Raw genomic sequence first — 19071 nt, forward strand, 5'->3', positions numbered from 1 at the left:
TCAAGTCTCCTGCGACAACATCACTTAAATACTAGACACAATTCACCCTTCTGGCTCCAACCAGGACCACTGTCCGCCACATCTCCTAATGGCAGTGAAAGACGCCTTTGTAGCCTCTATCCTTCAACACCTCATTACAAACAGGCATAGTAGTGCCCTCAAACTCAAAGTCGGCGGTTATCATGCCGATCTTGAAAAAAACAACACTCAACCCTAATGTGTCATGCACTTTAGACCTGTCTCCAACCTACCCTTTGTCTCTAAGATCCTGGAGAAAACAGTGTTAAACCAATTACTCTCCATCGACGATCAAGGAGCCCTATCTGCCTTCCAATCAGGATTCAGGAAATTCCACAGTACTGAAACCGTCCTTCTAGATAGACATCATCGATAATTGCTGGAAACTCATGGACAAGGATAATGATCAAAACTGAAACCAATCAAATATGATGTTCCACAGGGGGCTCTACTATCCCCCCTATTATTCATTTTCTACATTAGACCTGTCCTGGGGGTCACGTGATGTGCACGGTCTGACAAGAACGCCCCGAGGAACAGCTCTGGGAACCGTGCTACCAAGTCTACTTTTCTCTATATATTCTCCGCATAAACTTTTCTCAAACAAGTGCTAAGTAAGCGCTAAATATCAGAGAGAGCATGTCTCACTTCCGAAAGGGGAATTGTGTGGGTTATGCCACATAAAGGAGCCGGCAATCATCGCACCGCACCAAGTAAGTCAGCAACCAAGATAGTGGCGGAGATTGGGGTGCTGCGGAGCTTGCAATCCTATCCCCTTCAGTGATTCTAAACGAGGCAGCAGTGCTGGAACTTAAAAAGCACTTCACTGCTATTCTAGATGATCGCATGTCTGGCTTACAAGTTGCAGTCCAAGAAGTTAAAGACAGATAAGCTGCCTTCAACAACAGGGTAATGCAGGTGGAGGAACACTTGGTGCACATGGAATCAATAACGGATTCTTACTCACACCGCATACAAGCACAGCTCAACAGCTCCAAGAGAGAGTGGACGATCAAGAGAACCGGGCACGCAGGAATAATCTGCGAGCCATCAGAGTCCCAGAATTGATTAAGGACAGGACCTGCGTGCCTGGATAGAAACATGCCTGCCGTTTGCCCTACAGCTGGGAGAGGATCTCCCACGCGTGGGCTTGGAACGCACACATTGACTGGGGCAGCACAAGGATGGCATAAGGACATAAGCAGTGCCTCTGCTGGGTCAGACCAGAGGTCCATCCCACCCAGCAGTCCGCTCGCGCGGCGGCCCATCAGGTCAAGGACCTGCATAGTAATTCTCTCTCAGTACCCCTCAATCCCTCCAAGATGGAACGCCTTTGGATCTGCAATGAACGCTGCAACCGTGCACTTCCTTTGCTGTGCTGGGACTCGACTACTCTAACTGTCACTCTGACCATATCTCTCAGGTGGTATCTTCCTCATTTTACTACCTGCGACAACTCTGAAAAATAAGAAACTACTTTTCAGACTCTGACTCTATTCCCTAGTACTCTCCCGCATGGCTTATTGCAATGCGCTAATCAATGGTCTTACGGCAAAGAATGTACGTTCAAAACTCGGCAATCAAGCTTCTAAGAAACCTCCATGCCTGTGACCCTGTCTCCCAGGCTCTAGCATCGGCTCACTGGCTGCCTGTAGCTAAACGTTGCATCTTCAAGGGCCTGTTGCTAGCGTTCAAATCCTTGCACGACATGGCACCGGGCTATGTGATGGCTAAACTTCCTCCATATGTGCCACACCGCTTCCAGGATGAAATACACCTCAAAATGCCCCCTGGTTGTGCCCTTCAACTACAAACTGCCAAACAACGGTCCTACTCCCATTTCATACCGGGTCACTGGAATCGACTTCCATCACAGATCAGATCTCTTAAAGGTCTCCTCAACTTCAGAAAAGCAATAAAAACATGCCTCTTCATCTGACCCCCTTCCCTTGATCCATGGACTACAAAGAATTGTACATTTGGTAACTGAACCAGTCTGTGTCACATAAGGATAACTACACCTAATATGTGCCAACTAGGATGAAAACTTGTATTGTAATCTTGTACTGATATTATGTATGTTTAACCTGTAACCCATTCTGTGCTGTGTAGGGATGATGGGATAGAAACTGAATTAATGAATTAAATAATTAAATAAATATCAGCTCACCCATAACATTCAAAGCCTCATTCTCCTTCCTCACAATCATCACTTCTGTTTTCATCACATTTAACTGAAGGCCATGCTCGGATCAAACAGTCATTACAGGAGAATCAAGACTTTCTGGTGAGATCAGATGCTGTATCTGTATGGATATAGCCTTTCTAGTGGAACAACTGCTGCATTTGGGTACATCCACACCTATTCCTACCAGAAGGGCTGGATTCATTTGGATGCAGTGACATGGCAACGAATGGGTTCAGATGGGCCTAGGCCAGACATGGGCAACTCCAGTCCTTGAGGGCCGGAATCCAATTGGGTTTTCAGGATTTCCCCAATGAATATGCATAAGATCTATTTGCATGCACTGCTTTCAATGCATATTCATTGGGGAAATCCTGAAAACTACATAAGAATTGCCACTTCTGGGTCAGACCAGTGGTCCATCGTGCCCAGCGGCCCGCTCCCACGGTGGCCCCAGGTCAAAAACCAGCGCCCTAACTGAGACCAGCCCTTCCTGAGTACGTTCCAGTTCCACAGGAACTTGTCTAACTTTGTCTTGAATCCCTGGAAGGTGTTTTCCCCTACGATAGCCTCCGGAAGAGCGTTCCAGTTTTCCACCACTCTCTGGGTGAAAAAGAACTTCCTTACGTTTGTACGGAATCTATCCCCTTTTAACTTTAGAGAGCACCCTCTTGTTCTCCCTACCTTGGAGAGGGTGAACAACCTGTCTTTACTAAGTCTATTCCCTTCATTATCTTGAAGGTTTCAATCATGTACCCTCTCAGTCTACTCTTTTCAAGGGAGAAGAGGCCCAGTTTCTCTAATCTCTCACTGTACGACAACTCCTCCAGCCCCTTAACCATTGTAGTCGCTCTTCTCTGGACCCTTTCAAGTAGTACTGTGTCCTTCTTCAAGTACGGTGACCAGTGCTGGACGCAGTATTCCAGGTGAGGGCGTACCATGGCCCGGTACAGCGGCATGATAGCCTTCTCTTATCTGTTAGTTATCCCCTTCTTAATCATTCCAAACATTCTGTTTGCCCTTTTTGCTGCCAAGCATTGCACGGACGGCTTCATCGACTTGTCGACCAGTACTCCCAAGACTCTTTACTGGGTGTCTCTCCGAGTACTGCACTAAAATACTGAACAATGGAAACAGGTCACATATATCGACAGATAATCCAAACACCAGACCTGTCTATAGCATTATCTTCATTAAGAAATCTTTGACCTTTTAGACTAAACTCTCAGATGCCTGCACTGTGCCATCATGACAGATGTCAACCACAGTTAAAGCAGGACAAAGGTATCTTTCATTGAGTAAAGTCTCGCAAATGTGTTGTTCAATAATATTGTCAACGTGAATAAATCAAAATTAAGAATAAGAACCGGCACTTATCTTTTTATGACTTGAGTGCCGATATCACAATGGTAGCAGTAAACTTAAATGCTCAACGGGGACCCTTTTTACCAAATAAGGACTTCCTCAGGGGTCAAATGTATTACTGCAACAAAACACCAAGTGAAATAATCAAAAACACAAATAAACATACAAATAAAGATAATGGTGAAATTTAATCTGAGGTTTACTTACTGTGCAGCTACGCTCTGACTACAAGCAAAATGGCGCTGTCAAATTGCAGACGCCAACGCATGCGCTTTTATTCTTACCACTCTAGCTCAATGTTAATTGTTTAGCGCATGCGCGTGAGATTTTAAAACCCCAAAAAGGGACTACTAACTAAATTATTGAATAACTCATAGATTCTGAATTATAAATTGTACATTATAAAAATGCACCCCAGTCCATGGATGTGTTTAAGCCAAAGGTTTTTAAAGAATTTAATCTGAAAATCCAGCGTGCTTCTCTTTGAAGCAGTTTATTCTGTCTATTGCCTCCCCGGATGGTCAATGGCTCACTATCAATGCAGAAACACCTTAACTCTGAAAATTTATGTTGAAAAGATCTGCAGTGTTCTGCCAGAGGAGCATTGGGTTTGCCAAGTTTTATATTGGACTTGCGTTCTGTGATTCTCGTTTTAAAAGATCTGGTTGACATGCCCACATAGAACTTCTTACAGGTACACAAAATAATGTAAATTATAAAATTAGAAGAGCAAGTGAGAAAATGTCTAATAGTGTACGTTTTTTTGTCAACCGGATTGGTAAATTCCTTGAGCTGTAATGTGACATCGCAAATTCCACATTTGCCACATTTGAAAAAACCAACAGGTAGCAGTTTTTTGTCACCCAAGCCTTCTATGTTATGCATGGCAGGAGATAATATTTCTTTTAAGTTTTTGTCCTGTGAAAATGCAATATGCAAATCCATGCTCTCAAACATAAGATGAGTTGTGATGATTCTCCAATTATTTTTCAAAATCTGGGCAATTTCATTGCCAAGAGAAGAATATTTCAGAACACAGGTCATTAAATCTGTCGAAAATTTATCAATGCTATGGGCTTTTTCTTGCAGAAGCCATTCTCTGTGGTAGTATTTCGCTCTTTTATAGGCTTTCTTTAAGATATTTTGAGGATAGCCCCGATTTAACAATTTTGAGTCAAAATACGGACTTAAAACTTAAAGATCTTTTTAGTGGAACAATTGCGTTTAAGCCGTAGGAACTGAGAGAAAGGCAGATTCTTTTTTAAACTTGCTGGATGACAGCTTTGGAAGTTCAAAAAGGTATCCCTATCCATGGGTTTAACATAAACGTCGAACTCAAAATGATCTTCTTTCTGTATAAATTTTAAATCCAGATATTCTAACTGGTGTTATGAAAAATGCATGCTGAATTGTAAATTCGAATCACAACTATTTAACCACTTGAAAAACTGATGTAACTCTTCTTCTGTACAACTCCACAACATGAATCAATGTCATCTAAACCATCTGCTCATCCGATGTTCAAAAGGAGAATTGTAGATCCAACATGATTCAAATTCTGATACATATAAATTTGCCACCGATGGGGCAAACACTGCCTCCATCACTACTCCGGTTTTATGTTTGTAAAAAGTATTGTTATACAGAAAGAAATTTTCTTTCATTGCCATTGTGGCCAATTTTAATATGAAATCATAATTGTTCAACTGCCAAATTATGAACTGAATCTGACAATCAGCTGCAGTCACGCACTTATTTAAACTACTGCCTCTTCAGTCATTTATGTTCATATAATAAAACATATAGTTTTCTTTTCCCATTTTCTTCAGATTCTGTCCACTTTCCACCATAGTTCTTTTCTCAACCACCCCCACATCCAACAGTCCGTATGACATCGGCTCTGTCTGTTGCAAAATAAATTCATTTAATTTCACTGGATCTTCAAATTGAAAGGTGCGATTTTCATAGGTAGCATGCATAATAGCTGGATACATAAGGCCAAATTTTGCTCCCAACCATTGTAGGTTAGTTGTAAAAACTCTTTCCTCAATTTTGCCGTTTTCCTAGCAAAGTCTGGCACGAGTAGTATCTTTGATTCCATGTATTTCAACTTTCTTTTTTCTTTAGCCAGATGGAATATTTCTATGGCATGCTGAAATCTGAGCACACTAAAAATTAGTGGTCTGTTACCCAAATACCCATTAGGTTTTTTAACTGGAGTCCTATGTGCCCGCTCAATTTCTAAGGGGAACTTAGATGATTATGGAAGCAGCTTAGGGATTAAATCCTGTAGAAATGAAATCACATCTCTCCCTTCCACGTTTTCTGGAAGTCCAAGGATTCTTATATTATTTCTACGGGACCTATTCTCATAATCCTCCAACCTCTGCTCCATGTCCCACAACAATTTATGATCCTTCCCGCACTGCCTTTGCCTCTCCTCCAGGTTAACCATTCTGGACTCCAAATGTTCCATTCTACTATTCGCAATTTCCATTTGTTTTGTTATATTGGAAACTTCCTCAATCAGTACAGCGAGCTGCTTGGAATTACTTTTCACCAAATTTTTAATAGACCTTAATTTCTCTAACAGGTCCGAAGCGGCAGAAAATCCTCCGGCAGCGAGGCCGTTGAAGGACTCAATGCATCCGTTTTCAACCATTTTCCTTTCTTCTCCCCAGACGCGAACGAAGCCTCCAATTTTGTTTATTTGGAGCAAGCCATCTTCTGATACTGAAAACAATAGTAATGTATTATGTAAATCTCTCCGGGGTTGAAAAATACTAATATTTACTGCCTGGTCATATGGAGCTTCATGGCTACCCAACCATCTAGCAGCGCTCTCAAGCCACGCCTTCTTCTTAAACTTAAAAAATAATAATAACATTGAAATTAATCACTACATTAAACTATCACTTACTCGGCTGTGCAACAAGGGGACAACCCTCTGAGAACGGATATGTGTGGAATGAGCTGCTACAACAGCTGACTTATTTGCCCTAATCACACTGATTTCAGACACCCCTGTATTACACTGATAGGGGCACAGAACCATTAGTTCAGCATAACCACACCCCTACATTAATCTTTAGACCTATCAGAGCTGAAACCACTCAATTTCCTTGTTTAAACCCCCTGGATTCAAAGTTTGCTACTCAAATATAAATCTGAGTTGCAGCAGGTTTAGGCTCACAAGATTTTCATCGTCCTCTTCCTCTTCTATTTGAAGCGATACTCAGTCTGGCTTGGTGGGGCAGTCTAGATCACTCACAGAGAGGAGTTCCATTGGATTGGTGAGTTATGGTGATTGAAAGTGCCAGTCTCCTCATATGGGAAATTCACTGTCTGGGTTGGGTGGCCCAAGGGTCTTGTTTGAGGTGAGAGGCGGCCTGGTCCATCAGCCTTCTGAAGATGTAGGTGATCTGCCTGGCCCTGGGAGAGTTTTTTCATTGTTCCTTGAAGGAAAGAGGTCAGGGTGATTTCAGACAGTGCCACGGTGGTTGCTTATATCAACAAGCATGGCAGGACTAGGAGTTGGGCAGTAACCTTGGAGACAGTGAGTCTCTGTTGTTGGATAGAGACCCATCTGCAGGCCCTCTCAATAGTCCATATTGCAAGCAAAGACAATGTGCAGATGGACTTTCCAGCTACTCTCTCCTTGATCTGGGAATATGAGAGCTGGGGCATCAGGTCTTTTAGTTCATAATGAACCACTGGGGGCTCGCAGAGTTCAACTTTATGGCATCCAGAGCATGCCTTCAGTCATCTGTGGAAGCTGGCCTCTGGGGGAATCAATGCCCCTATATGTCTTTCCCTCATGGCCTCGGGTAGACCATCTGTTGTGCTGGATTGCAAGCCACACTTATCTGGTCCTACTGGTGGCTCTGGATCGGCCTTGTAGGTGCTGGTATATATGGACCTCCAATGCCTTCTTTCACTACCAAGAACCAGTAGAAATGGAAGATCTGGATCTCTTCTGATTTATGGTCTGGCAATTGAGAGGAGGCATTTAGAGAGGTGCTGTTTCTCCCTTGCAGAGATATTTACACTGTTACATTCCATGAAGTTTTCTACATCTCTGGCATGTGTCAAGGTATTTTTTAATCCTGGGATTTCTTGGGGTTTCTGCAGCAAGGCCTGGATCAAGAGTTGGCCCTGATTTTCCTGAGGGTTCAAGGGATAGGGGCTTCCAAATGTTTGGGGGAAAGTGTAGGACATCTCTTTGGATATGCATAGGGAGGTGGTTCTGTTCCTGAAGGGGGTAGTGCATTTGCGACTTCTGTGTCATCCTATCTTTTCTCTATGGGATCTAAATTTGGTGGTCCAGGCACTGTCTGAGTCTAAATATATGTTATTTTTTATATATTGTAACTCGCTTAGAAAAACCTAAATTAAGCGATCTATCAAATTAAAATAAACTTGAAACTTGAACTTGGTATGAACATCTGTGATTGACCTCTGTTAAGAGCTTTACTCTCAAGATAGTGTTTCTGGTGGCTATCAGCTGAACTTGGAGAGTTATGGAGCTGCAGGCCCTCTTGCTGGGAACCTTATTTCTCTTTCTCAGAGGATTCGGTGTCCCTCTGTGCTGTTCCTTCCTTTTTTTGTTCTGTTTGAATCAGGATGGAGGCCTATCTGTCCTCCTTTGGGGTGGAAGGTTCAGCTTCTGTGGACCAGAGGCTCCATAAGCTTGATATCTGGAGGGTATGGCTCTGGTACCACGAGGAGAGAATTCATTTCTTCTCTTAGATCACCTCTTTGTATTGTTTTATGGCTCTCAGAAAGCCAGGTGGCCTTTAAGGCTTCAATTGTGAAGTGCATCAAGGTGGCCCGTGCCTCGGGTGTTGAAGGCCCATACTACTAAGGCTGCACAGAGGCGATGATTGGACGAAGAATTTTCGGAAGTGCTGGACTCGTAAGCATCTATTCCTGTAAGGTCTAGGATGAGCTGAAAGGAACCAACCTTCTTCAGGACCTTGAAATAGATGGAACACATGTTCAGGTTCCACAGCTCCTAAATAGCAGAAATACTGAAGGGTAAGATTGACAGCCTGGCGCTTAAGAGCCAAGCCACAGGGAACAGGCCAGGTGAACTCCATGAAATACCTCCTTTTGACCACCTCCAGAACCCACTGATCAGACTTTATGCGGATTCCCTCATTGTGGAAGAAAGAGATGGTCTGCCTCCCACTGAAAACGAGTGGCCTGGCACACCCTCATTTAGCAGGTTAATCAACTGCAGTCCTGCTTGATGGGCAGAGGGCCTGGTTTGTTTAGAGCCTCAAAAGAACTCCTGTTTTAAGTACCTTGGCTGAAGGGTGATGAACGAACTTGAAATGGCTTGTCCTCCTTGAGACTGAGAATTACTGTGTACCCTTGCCATAGGTCAGGGAGACAGAGCTATGCCTCCCCCATATCCTTCACCAATTTATCCAAGTCATCATCAAAGAACAAGTACCCCTTAAAGGACAGCTGGTTCAAAAGCTTCCTGAAAGCTGCATCAGCATCCAGTGACTATGGTACCACCAACAATGCTGCCATCGAGTCAGAAGCCAGACAGACCAGATCATAGAGGACCTCCCGCCATAAAGGCCATCCCAGATTCTAGATGAGACACCTCTGGGAACTCGGGCATAAAGTTATCCAGGCTAATTGAATTAATTTTTATTTTTGTATGTGCTGTTAAAGTGAGCACTTTTAGAAAGCCTGGGATCTGCAGGATGAGCCCATGGAAATTATACTCAAACAGGGTGAGTGGGCAAGAAGAATGGGTTGGATGGGGACTTGTACCCCTTAGGCAAGGCCCTGCAGGACAGAGAGGTCACACTGTGTGACTGGCGGCTGCAGGGTCAAACTTCAAACTCAACAATGTATGATCCTGTGACTATGACTTGGGAGAAGATGTTAGGCTCAACCATACTGTGTGGCCAGCAGAGCAAGGAGCTAGGCCAGGGACAAGAGCATTGTTAGCATGAGTTACAACCTTCTTAAGGTAGGAAAAATACTGAATTGTTCCAGGGAGCACCTCCAGCTTTATACTGGTGATGTCACTGGCAGAATTCAGTTTTCTCTGCCTCCACTTTTTAGTAGGAAGGGATATCACCTATTTTTGTATAACAGTGGAGCTTTCTTCGTGTTAAGAGTTATGCTTTCTTCGTGACTAGTCATTGCTTTACTGGAGTGTTTTGGACCTTTAAACAGTAGGTATATGAACTCTTGACTTCATAATAAGGTATAAGCAATGTAGACTTTTGACTCACTTTATTTTTTCTGAGAACATGAACTTTGAAGTTGATTTTTTAAAAAAAGTTTTATGCATTGAAATTATTGGTGTAATTGGCTCTTACATATTGTAATTGTGTTCATTGATTTTTACAGGTCATGTGGTTGTTCAGATCATATGAAGGTATTTATCTTAATGCAGTACACTGATCATGCTCTTATTCAGGTTTGCACTTGGAAAATAATTTCTTTGCATGCTGTAACTAGAAACTCTTGTTGAAACAATGCAGCATTGAGCAAAGAGGTTCGTATGTTGGTATTTTGAGTGAATTAAATTACTGAATTGTCTATAGGTTTTCATATTTCTGCTGTTCTGTGTACTGGGAGAGTTTTACAGTATTTTGTTGCTTTTAATTTTCTGTGTTAATTACCATATGCTGTATACTCTAATATAAATTGATCTCAATATAAACCAAGGTAATTTTTTTTCTCCCAAAAAGGGAGAAATAAGATTAACTTGAGTATAAACCAAGGGTTTACATTCAAGTATAGGTGTTGGTGCTCCAGTGGTGAACTGGGACAGGAGCAATCTCCCCCCTTGTCCTGTCTGGCTCTGCATCCCCCTACCTCCTTTCTAGACCCATTGCAGGCCTTCTTCAGGCCTGCCTTGAGCCCTGGTGGTCCAGTGGTGAGCTAGGAAAGGAACAAGTCATTTCTATACCACATAACCGATAAGTTTGATGCGGTTTACAAAATTAAAAAAATAATACAATTTAAAGAAAACTGATTAATTTGCAAACAAATGTGTCTTCAGTTGCTTTCAAAAATGATTGTTAGACATGGAACGTGATAGGTTTCAGTTCCTTCTCCCAGAAAGCCACCTGATAAGAAAGCAAAGATTGGTGATATTTTGTGTAACGACAGCCTTTGACAGATGGAAAAGTAAAAAAGTTGTGTGAACTGTGTGAATGCTTGGATTGAGTAAAGGAAAATAATTCAGATGAGTAAGTGGGCGCCTTGCTGAAGAGGAGTTTGTAGCAAAGGCAACCGAATTTAAATCTAATTCAAGCCTCCACAGGAAGCCAGTGCAATTCTCGATAGTAAGGACTCACATGATCAAACTTTTTCAATCTGTAGATCAGGCGAACTGCTGCATTCTGTACTATGAGCAGGCTAGATAGATTCTTTTGAGGACCTGACAAATATACTATATTACAATAGTTCAGTTGGTTCAACACCAACAACTTAACGATGCGGTGTCAAAATAAAATCTTATACTACACAATTTCCAGAGAGTATAGAAGACCACCAAAGCATTTACCTGATCCTACATAGTCATGTGTTGATCTAGAATAACACCCAAGATCTTAATGATAGGTTGTATAAGGTAAGTAGTTATTTAACACAAAAGATGTTTCTGTAAAATTCTGCATTTCCCGCTCCCTTCCTGACCCACTGCAAGCCTCCAATGGGCTTGCCTTAAGAACTGGTGTCAAGCGGTGAGCTAGGACAGGAGCAACCCCTCCCATGTCCTGTCCCGGCTGGCTATGTACCACCCTACCTATCTCTCACCTCCTGCACCTGAAAAGGCCTACCTTGCACACCCTTGTGGTCCAGTTGTAAATCAGGGTAGGAGCAATCCTCCTATGCTCCTCAGTGCAGAGCTGCTAAAAGAAATGGCTATGGTGAGTTCCCACGGCAACATCAGAAATTTCCGTGGTCTCACAAGGTTGCCATGGGAACTCATTGAAGCCATTTCTTTTAGCATCTCTGCACAGGGCAGGAGCATAAGAGGATCGCTTCTACCCTGGTTCACTGCTGGACCACCAGGGTATACAAAGTAGGCCATTTTATGTGCGGGAGACAGGAAGGAGGTAGGGTGGTGCAGAGCCAGCCAGGACAGGTCACGGAAAAGGTCACTCTTATCCTGGCTCACCACTTGGCCACCAGGTCTCAAGGCAAGTCTGGGGGAGACCTGCAATGGGGAGAGGCGGGGTGCATAACTTGCAGGATAGGACACGATAGGGGGCAGTGGCTCCTAAGTGCCTCCTGCGGCTGACCCAGAAGCGTTCCCTTTGAAGTCGTGACATCAGAGGGAACGCTTCCAGATCACCGCGAGAGGCGCGTGGGAGCCGCTGCCCGTGGCTTTGAGCGAACACTGCAAGACAGAGGAGGGAACAGGCAAGAAGGTAAACACCCGCGGCACAGAAGGGAGAAAGGGAGAAGGGCGTGAGATTTGAGAAGACTTGAGAAGGAGGGAGCACAAACTTAGGAAAAATGATGGAAAGAAGGAGGGAGGAGCATGAACTTAGGACAAGAATAGAGGGAAAGATAGAGGGGAGCATGAGCCATAAGATGGAAGAATGGAGGGAGTGAGGGAAAGAGATGCAAAGGTGAGGGAGATAATAGAAAGGGAGAATTGGGTGTCTGAGAGAGGGAAAGAGATGGTGCAATTGGGGAGATAAAGAAAGAGGCCTATATTATGCGTCAGGGTATGTACTGGATCCTGCCTGACCTCATGGAACATTATACAGAGTGGTTAATTTTGGAATAGAAAATTATGTCCCCAATGCGTTTGTCTCATATATTGGACATTAAACTACCTAGTTATGCTAAGGATAATAACATTATTTTAGATACTTGGAAGACTAAGATGTATAAATAAGTTAACTGAAATTCCTATAGAACAGTCTTTGTGTCAATCCCTATGGCTGAACTCCAAGATACAAATAGGCGGGTCTAAAATTGCCTGGAAGGATTGGATGCAAATAGGCATAAGAACATTAGAGGATGTTATTTTAAATGGAAAATTACTTGATTTTTCACGGTTGCAACAATCTTTTGGTATTTCAAAATTTCAGTTTTATAAATGGTTGCAACTGAAGCAGGCTATTCAGAAAGGGTTCCCTGAATGGCGTAATTTAAAAATTTTTTATAGTCTGCAATTCCTCTGTTTTCAGGCAGACATGCTAGGACATCAAGCCGCCAAGTGGTATAAATTAATATCTGAACTATGAATAAGAAACCCAAAAACGCTCTTAGAGATATTTGGAGCATTGAAATTAAGCAGTATATTTCTGCATCTCGATGGCCACGTATTTGGTCTTGGAGGATGAGGTGTACAGCTTCAGCATCTATGAAACAAACTTGGTTCTTTTTGTTACATCGTTCTTTTTGGACCCAGTTAGATTGAATAAGTTAGATAATTTTAGATCTAATAGGTGCTGGCACTGTCACCTAGGCATAGGAATATTAGATCATTTACTGTTTTATTGCCCTAAGATATTGATTTTCTGGAGATCAATTTGGGGACATATTAATAATATTTTAGAATCTGAGATTCCTTTAACTTATGAAATAGTAATTTGTGGTAACATTTTATATATCAAGAATCCCCTAGATAAATATAAAAGACGTTTCTTATTAATTATGACTAGTACAGCTATACAAATGTTTACACGAAACTGGAAAAACTGGGATCGTCTCAACTTTACATTCTGGTGGGCAAGTTTAGATCTAATTTACAAATATGAGAAAATGAACGCTGATTTATTAGGGAATACAAAAAACTTTAACTTAATTTGGGGCCCATTGTCGTCTTTTGTAGAATTATTATAGTTATGATTTTTGATCTTAGATAAAATGCACATCCAGAGAGGGGGAGGGTGGGAGGATTATAAGGGCTTTTAATTGATTATTTACACAGATGATAATAGGAAAGAAGGATGTTTTTTTTTTGAGGTTTGATAAATAAGTCTGATTTATCATATGAATAACTTATGTTTAAAATATGTATAATATAACTCTGAAATCCAATTGACAATTGGCTAACACACTTAGTCCCTTGGCCGGAAAGCCTGAACTTGGAAGGAATAAATAAAGTAGAAAAGTTATTTAAATAATGGACATCAGTATGAGCCCTTGATGGATAAACGGGAAATTATGGCTCGGATCGTGTCTCATAGGTGACCAGCACCAGACCACAGTCTAAATGAGAACTGCCCCATACATCATTTAGTCCATTGTAAAGTTATCCAACATGTGAATGAAATCACACTCACAGGAGAAAAAATTTTTTCAGACTTATACACCAAGGGAGAAAGATGAAAAAGGCATAATAAATACATACACTCCCTAGAAACCAACCCAATAATTGATACAATATAATAATATAAAGTGCAAAGTGATGGAGAAGAAGAGGAGAAAAAAATAGACAGCAGACACTGGAAAGAGAATTAGTTGAAGGTAGACAAAAAGCAAAAAGAGAAACTGGGACCAAAATGATGGAAAAACAAAACATCCAGACAACAAGGTAGAAAAAACTGTTTTATTTTGAATTTATTAACTGGAATATGTTAGCTTTGGGATACAATTATTTTTGTATTCAGTGATGTAGTCATATACAGCTGATTTGGGGGAGGGACTGGAGCCCAAAATTAGTGGAAGGGCACCAAAGTTTCTTCCTGCCTGAGTGCAATTTATAAATACTTGATCTAGTGGGGATTCCCAAGCCCTGCCAACTGAAGACATCTTCTTCCAGTCTGGCAACTCAAACTCTCCAAGCTTTGCAGCCAATGGCAATATCCTCAAGCTGCCCCTGCTTTCATGCATACATGAAAGCCAAGGGTGGGGGGAGGGAAGGCAGCAGCTCTGCAATATTGCTGCTAGCTGCAGAACTTGGGAAGTTGGAGGGGGAGGAGGTGGCCGTCAGTTGGTGAGGCTTGGGGATCCCTACTAGCTACAGCAGGGGAGATATTCATTTTGAGAGAGTCTAAACTCAAAGTGGGAGGCCCCAAAAATCAATAATATTTACCCTGATTAACCAATCCTCCACATGTGCTGATGACAGCTGATTCAGCATCCCTACTCTGATGAGGCTCACCTCTGAAGAAGCTCACCGTAGCTGTAAAAGAAGTGAATGGGAGAACCAGGAGCGCGCATCCCTGCTCATCAGAGTGGGGATGCGTAAGCCTGTGGCTGCTCCCACTGTCAGCAGTGCACATGGAGGGATCACTCAGTCAGGGTAAGTATTACTGCTTTTTTGGGTTCCTCTCCACAGTGTCCCTTTAATGAAGGTTTATTATTAGATATATACATCTTCTATATTATTGATTGCAGATTTGGGACCTGCTCAACCTTCTTTTTGCTCATTGGCTAATGTTTGTGTGGCCCCAGAAAATTTTTTTTCGGCCAATGTGGCCCAGGGAAGCCAAAAGGTTGGATACTTCTGGCCTACACAGAACGAAATTTAATATCAGAACTTTAAAGATAATTTTTGTAAGACTTGCCGATTCTGTAAGACTTGCCGATTCTGTAAGGCTAAAAGTATTGAGTAAAATAAAGAAGATAACAATAAATAAAAGGAACCTACAGGGTTTTGCTTGTGACATGAGCAGGAACCAGTGAATTTATTCACGTTAAAACTCGAATTAGGTATACAGCTCCATATTCTGAGGCTTTTCATCCTAAAAAACAAGGAACAATAAAAAAATAAATAAAATAAGTAGGTCATACAGCTTCATGTTTTAATGTCAGTGGGGTTACCTTTACACAAAGTCATGAAAGACACTCTTAAACAAATAACTGGGAGACTTCTGTCAGTCCAAGTGGTTCCTACATGTCCATGATTCAATAGAACACAGCTACAACACTACTCACCTCAAATATTTACGTCTATATTCCTCCAGGAAGAGAGGTCAGAATGTTCAACTCCTTTGCAAGCACATTTTTCTTGCTACTGTGCTTTTTAGTAAAATCAAGGACTACCAATTTTACATGTTCATTTATTTCAAATCTTTGCTTAAACAGTACTCAGATTTTGAGAAGTCTCTACCTCCAGAATAGTTAACAGTTTCAGCAAATTACAAAGAACTTATTTATCTGCAAATAACTTACAGCGATTGCAACACATGCAAAATGCAGCAGTTTGCCTATTGAAGAACCTATACATTTGTGACCCCATTGCTCCAGCTTTTTCTGCTGTACACTGGCTACCTATCCAGAAATATTGCACCTTTAAAGCTCTCACACTAGCATTCAAATTCTTTAACAGAACGGTCCCATCCTACATGGAAGAAAAACTAGCAATCAATATCCCAAACCGACCCCTCCGATCACAAGCCGAGAGTAGATTGTCCACCCCACCAGCACGTACCCTCCTTCTGGAAAAAGCCCGCAAACATTCCTACTCACACTTCCTACCTAAATTATGGAATACAGTTCCACCAGCCATCAGATAAATTTCAGGAAGGTGCTAAAGACTCACCTCTTTACCTGACTCTCAAAGACCCCCCCCTAACCTCTAATTCTACCCCAGCAAAATCATTCTACCTCTCGGTATGTGCTCTCCCACTTGACTTGCACACACCCGATTCCAAACTACACAAGATCTTGTCTTCCTACTACATGTACCTTCTCCAAGAGTGCCTTAAAATTCTCCTTTGCACTAAATGTGTTTGCCCTATGCAACGAATATAGTGTATCTCTAGCTACTATACTTATATTGTCTTATCATTTCCCTTAACATGTATTCAGTCCTACATGCAATACATAGGAATCATTTCACTGTTACTGTTCATACTTTCAATAGGTTGTTCTACATATCTGCTATGTGTGAATTTGTAACTTTGTTACTATCCTTCCACCATGTATTTACTGAAAGTATTTGCTCTATGCAACGAATGTACTGTATCTCTAGCTGCTATACTCATATTGCCTTATCGATTGTTCTGTATATTTGCTAAGTATAAATTTGTAACTTTGTTGCTATCCTTTCACTATGTATGTAAAATTGTAACCCCTTCTGGGAGGATGGGCTAGAATATTGACTAAATAAATATAAATAAATAAATTTACAACTAGGAAGTTCGTGGCACAAGCTGCTTTTGATGCATTCAATGTCTTGTCACAAACATCTGCAGGTTGGCCTGGCTGTGAGCAGTGGTATAATAAGGGGGACATGGAGGGGAGATCTCTGCCCCAAGCGTGGTCTTCCTAGGGGTGCAGCACCCCTCCTCCTCTCCGCCCCCGCTCTTCTCTTTGCTGCACATGCACACCCCTTGCCTTCCCCCATACCTTTTTTATTTCTCCGGTGCTCTCTCTGACGTTACTTCTGGGACCCGTTCCTAGGAGCTGACACCTATGTGGGCATGCTGCTCAGGCCGGAGAAGTTAAAAAGGTACGGGGAAAGGGAGGGCGGCAGAGGGGGTGAGGAGGGGATGTAAAAAAAGGATGGGGAGGGGTGCCACCACCCCGGGTGCCACTTACCCTTATTACGCCACTGATGTGAGTCTCAGATCTCGAAACTTCAGTACAGGAACAACTTTCCAATATACTATGCAAAGGCAATGATCTATTTGGAGAGAAAATTGAATAAGCTGCAGATAAAATAAAGAAACTTAATGATACAATGAAAACTTTATCTCAAGCACAGACCCCTCAATCTTCGTGGCTCTGGAAGAGAAGGTGAAGCAGTCAGGTGCGCAGGGGATACCCTGTCAAGGGTAAAGGCCAGGGCAGAGAAGTTCACATCCTGGAGATGAATGCATTGCTATGTGGATGGAGTCATTGAGAGCGTTTTGTTTTCCTGGACCATGTTATAATTTTCCAAGGGCTCCTGAGCAGGGATGGTATATATCTATCAAAGAAGGGAAGAAGTGTCTTTGGCAGCAGGCTGGTTAATCTACTGAAGAGGGCTTTAAACTAGATGTGATGGGGCAGAGTGATCAAAGCCCCCAGGTGAGTATAAACCCTCAGATAAGTAAATCACTGAACACCTCTACATGGATGGAAAAAGGAGGCAATGTCTGGAAAGCAGTACATACTAATGCTCGAAGTTTGGGAAACAAGATTCAGGATCTAGAAGCTGTGATGGAAGAAGATGAGTTGGATATAGTGGCGATCATAGAGATGTGGTTCACGGAGACCCATGACTGAATAGTATTTATATCGGGCTATAATCTGTTCAGGAAAGACAGGATAGGAAGAAAAGGAGGGGGAGTAGCGTTAAATGTTAAAGATCATATTAAGGCCACACAATTGCAGGATCAGGGCATGGAAGAAGCACTGTGGATCAATTTGGAAAGAGGGAATGGTGAATATATTTATATTGGTGTGATATACAGACCTCCTTCACAGACGGAAGACATGGACAGAGATTTAATAGTAGACATTCAGAATATAGCTAAAAAAAGGTGATTACTAATAGGTGATTTACTAATAGGTGTGATATACAGACCTCCTTCACAGACGGAAGACGTGGACAGAGATTTAATAGTAGACATTCAGAATATAGCTAAAAAAAGGTGATTACTAATAGGTGATTTTAACATGCCGGATGTTGATTCGGGGTATCTAGAAGTAGGGAGATCCTGGATTCTCGACAAGAAGAACTGTTCCAGGAGTTGGTAATGGAACCCATACGGGATGGGGGTCATACTGAACTTAGTGCTTACAAATGGGGAAAGTGTTTCTGATGTTACAGTGGGTGATCATTTGGCATCCAGTGATCACTACATGGTAATATTTTAATATTAAGATGGGTATAGAGAGGGCTCATTCAAAAGTAAAAGTTGTAGACTTTAAAAAAGCTAATTTTGTTCTGATAGATTATATCAAGGAATTGTCTGGATGGAATGTCTGGAAGGAGTAGAAATGTAGTGGGCAATATTGAAAGGACTTATTGTAAGGGTGACAGACCTTTTTGTGAGGCAAGTAAATAAAAATAAGAGGAAAAGAAGGCTGCTTCGGTTTTCAAAAGTAGTAGCTGAGAAGATAAGGAATAAGGTTAGCTTTCATAAACTATAAAAGATCACAAAAAGAGGAAGATAGGCAAAAATATCTGGAAAAGTTAACAGAGTAGTAGTCAGGACAGCAAAGATGCAAATGGAAGAAAAAAAATAGCTGACACAGTAAAACAGGGAGACAAAGTATTTTTTAGATATATCAGTTATAGGAAGAAGTGCAAAAGTGGCATTGTGAGACTCAAACATGAAGGGGAGAAATATGTAGAAGTTGATAAAGGAAAGACTGAATTGCATGGCAAATATTTCTGTTCTATGTTTACAGCTGAAGTCCTGGAGCAGGACAGCAGAAGACAAATGTAAATAGAGATGGAGGAGCTGTAGACTCATCGATTTTCAGAGGATTGTGTTCGTGACAAGTTAGCTAAATTAAAGGTAAGCAAAGTGATAAAAACATAAGAATAGCCTTACTGGGTCAGACCAGTGGTCCATCAAGCCCAGTAGCTCGTTCTCACGGTGGCCAATCCAGGTCACTAGTAC

At 41.9% G+C, this 19071-nt stretch overlaps 1 protein-coding gene across 1 annotated transcript in view; it reads left to right on the plus strand.

Moving 5' to 3' along the window:
* The window catches only part of PNPLA7 (patatin like phospholipase domain containing 7), an 864087-nt gene that overhangs the window by 4595 nt on the left and 840421 nt on the right, over positions 1–19071 (plus strand). The window contains exon 2 of the mRNA XM_033959965.1: positions 9947–9974. Coding sequence (XP_033815856.1) covers positions 9950–9974 — 25 coding nt within the window. The 5' untranslated portion in view covers positions 9947–9949. The remainder of the gene's footprint in view (positions 1–9946; positions 9975–19071) is intronic.

Source organism: Geotrypetes seraphini, chromosome 10 (genome assembly GCF_902459505.1).
Source record: "Geotrypetes seraphini chromosome 10, aGeoSer1.1, whole genome shotgun sequence".
In the NCBI taxonomy this organism is placed as follows: domain Eukaryota; kingdom Metazoa; phylum Chordata; class Amphibia; order Gymnophiona; family Dermophiidae; genus Geotrypetes; species Geotrypetes seraphini.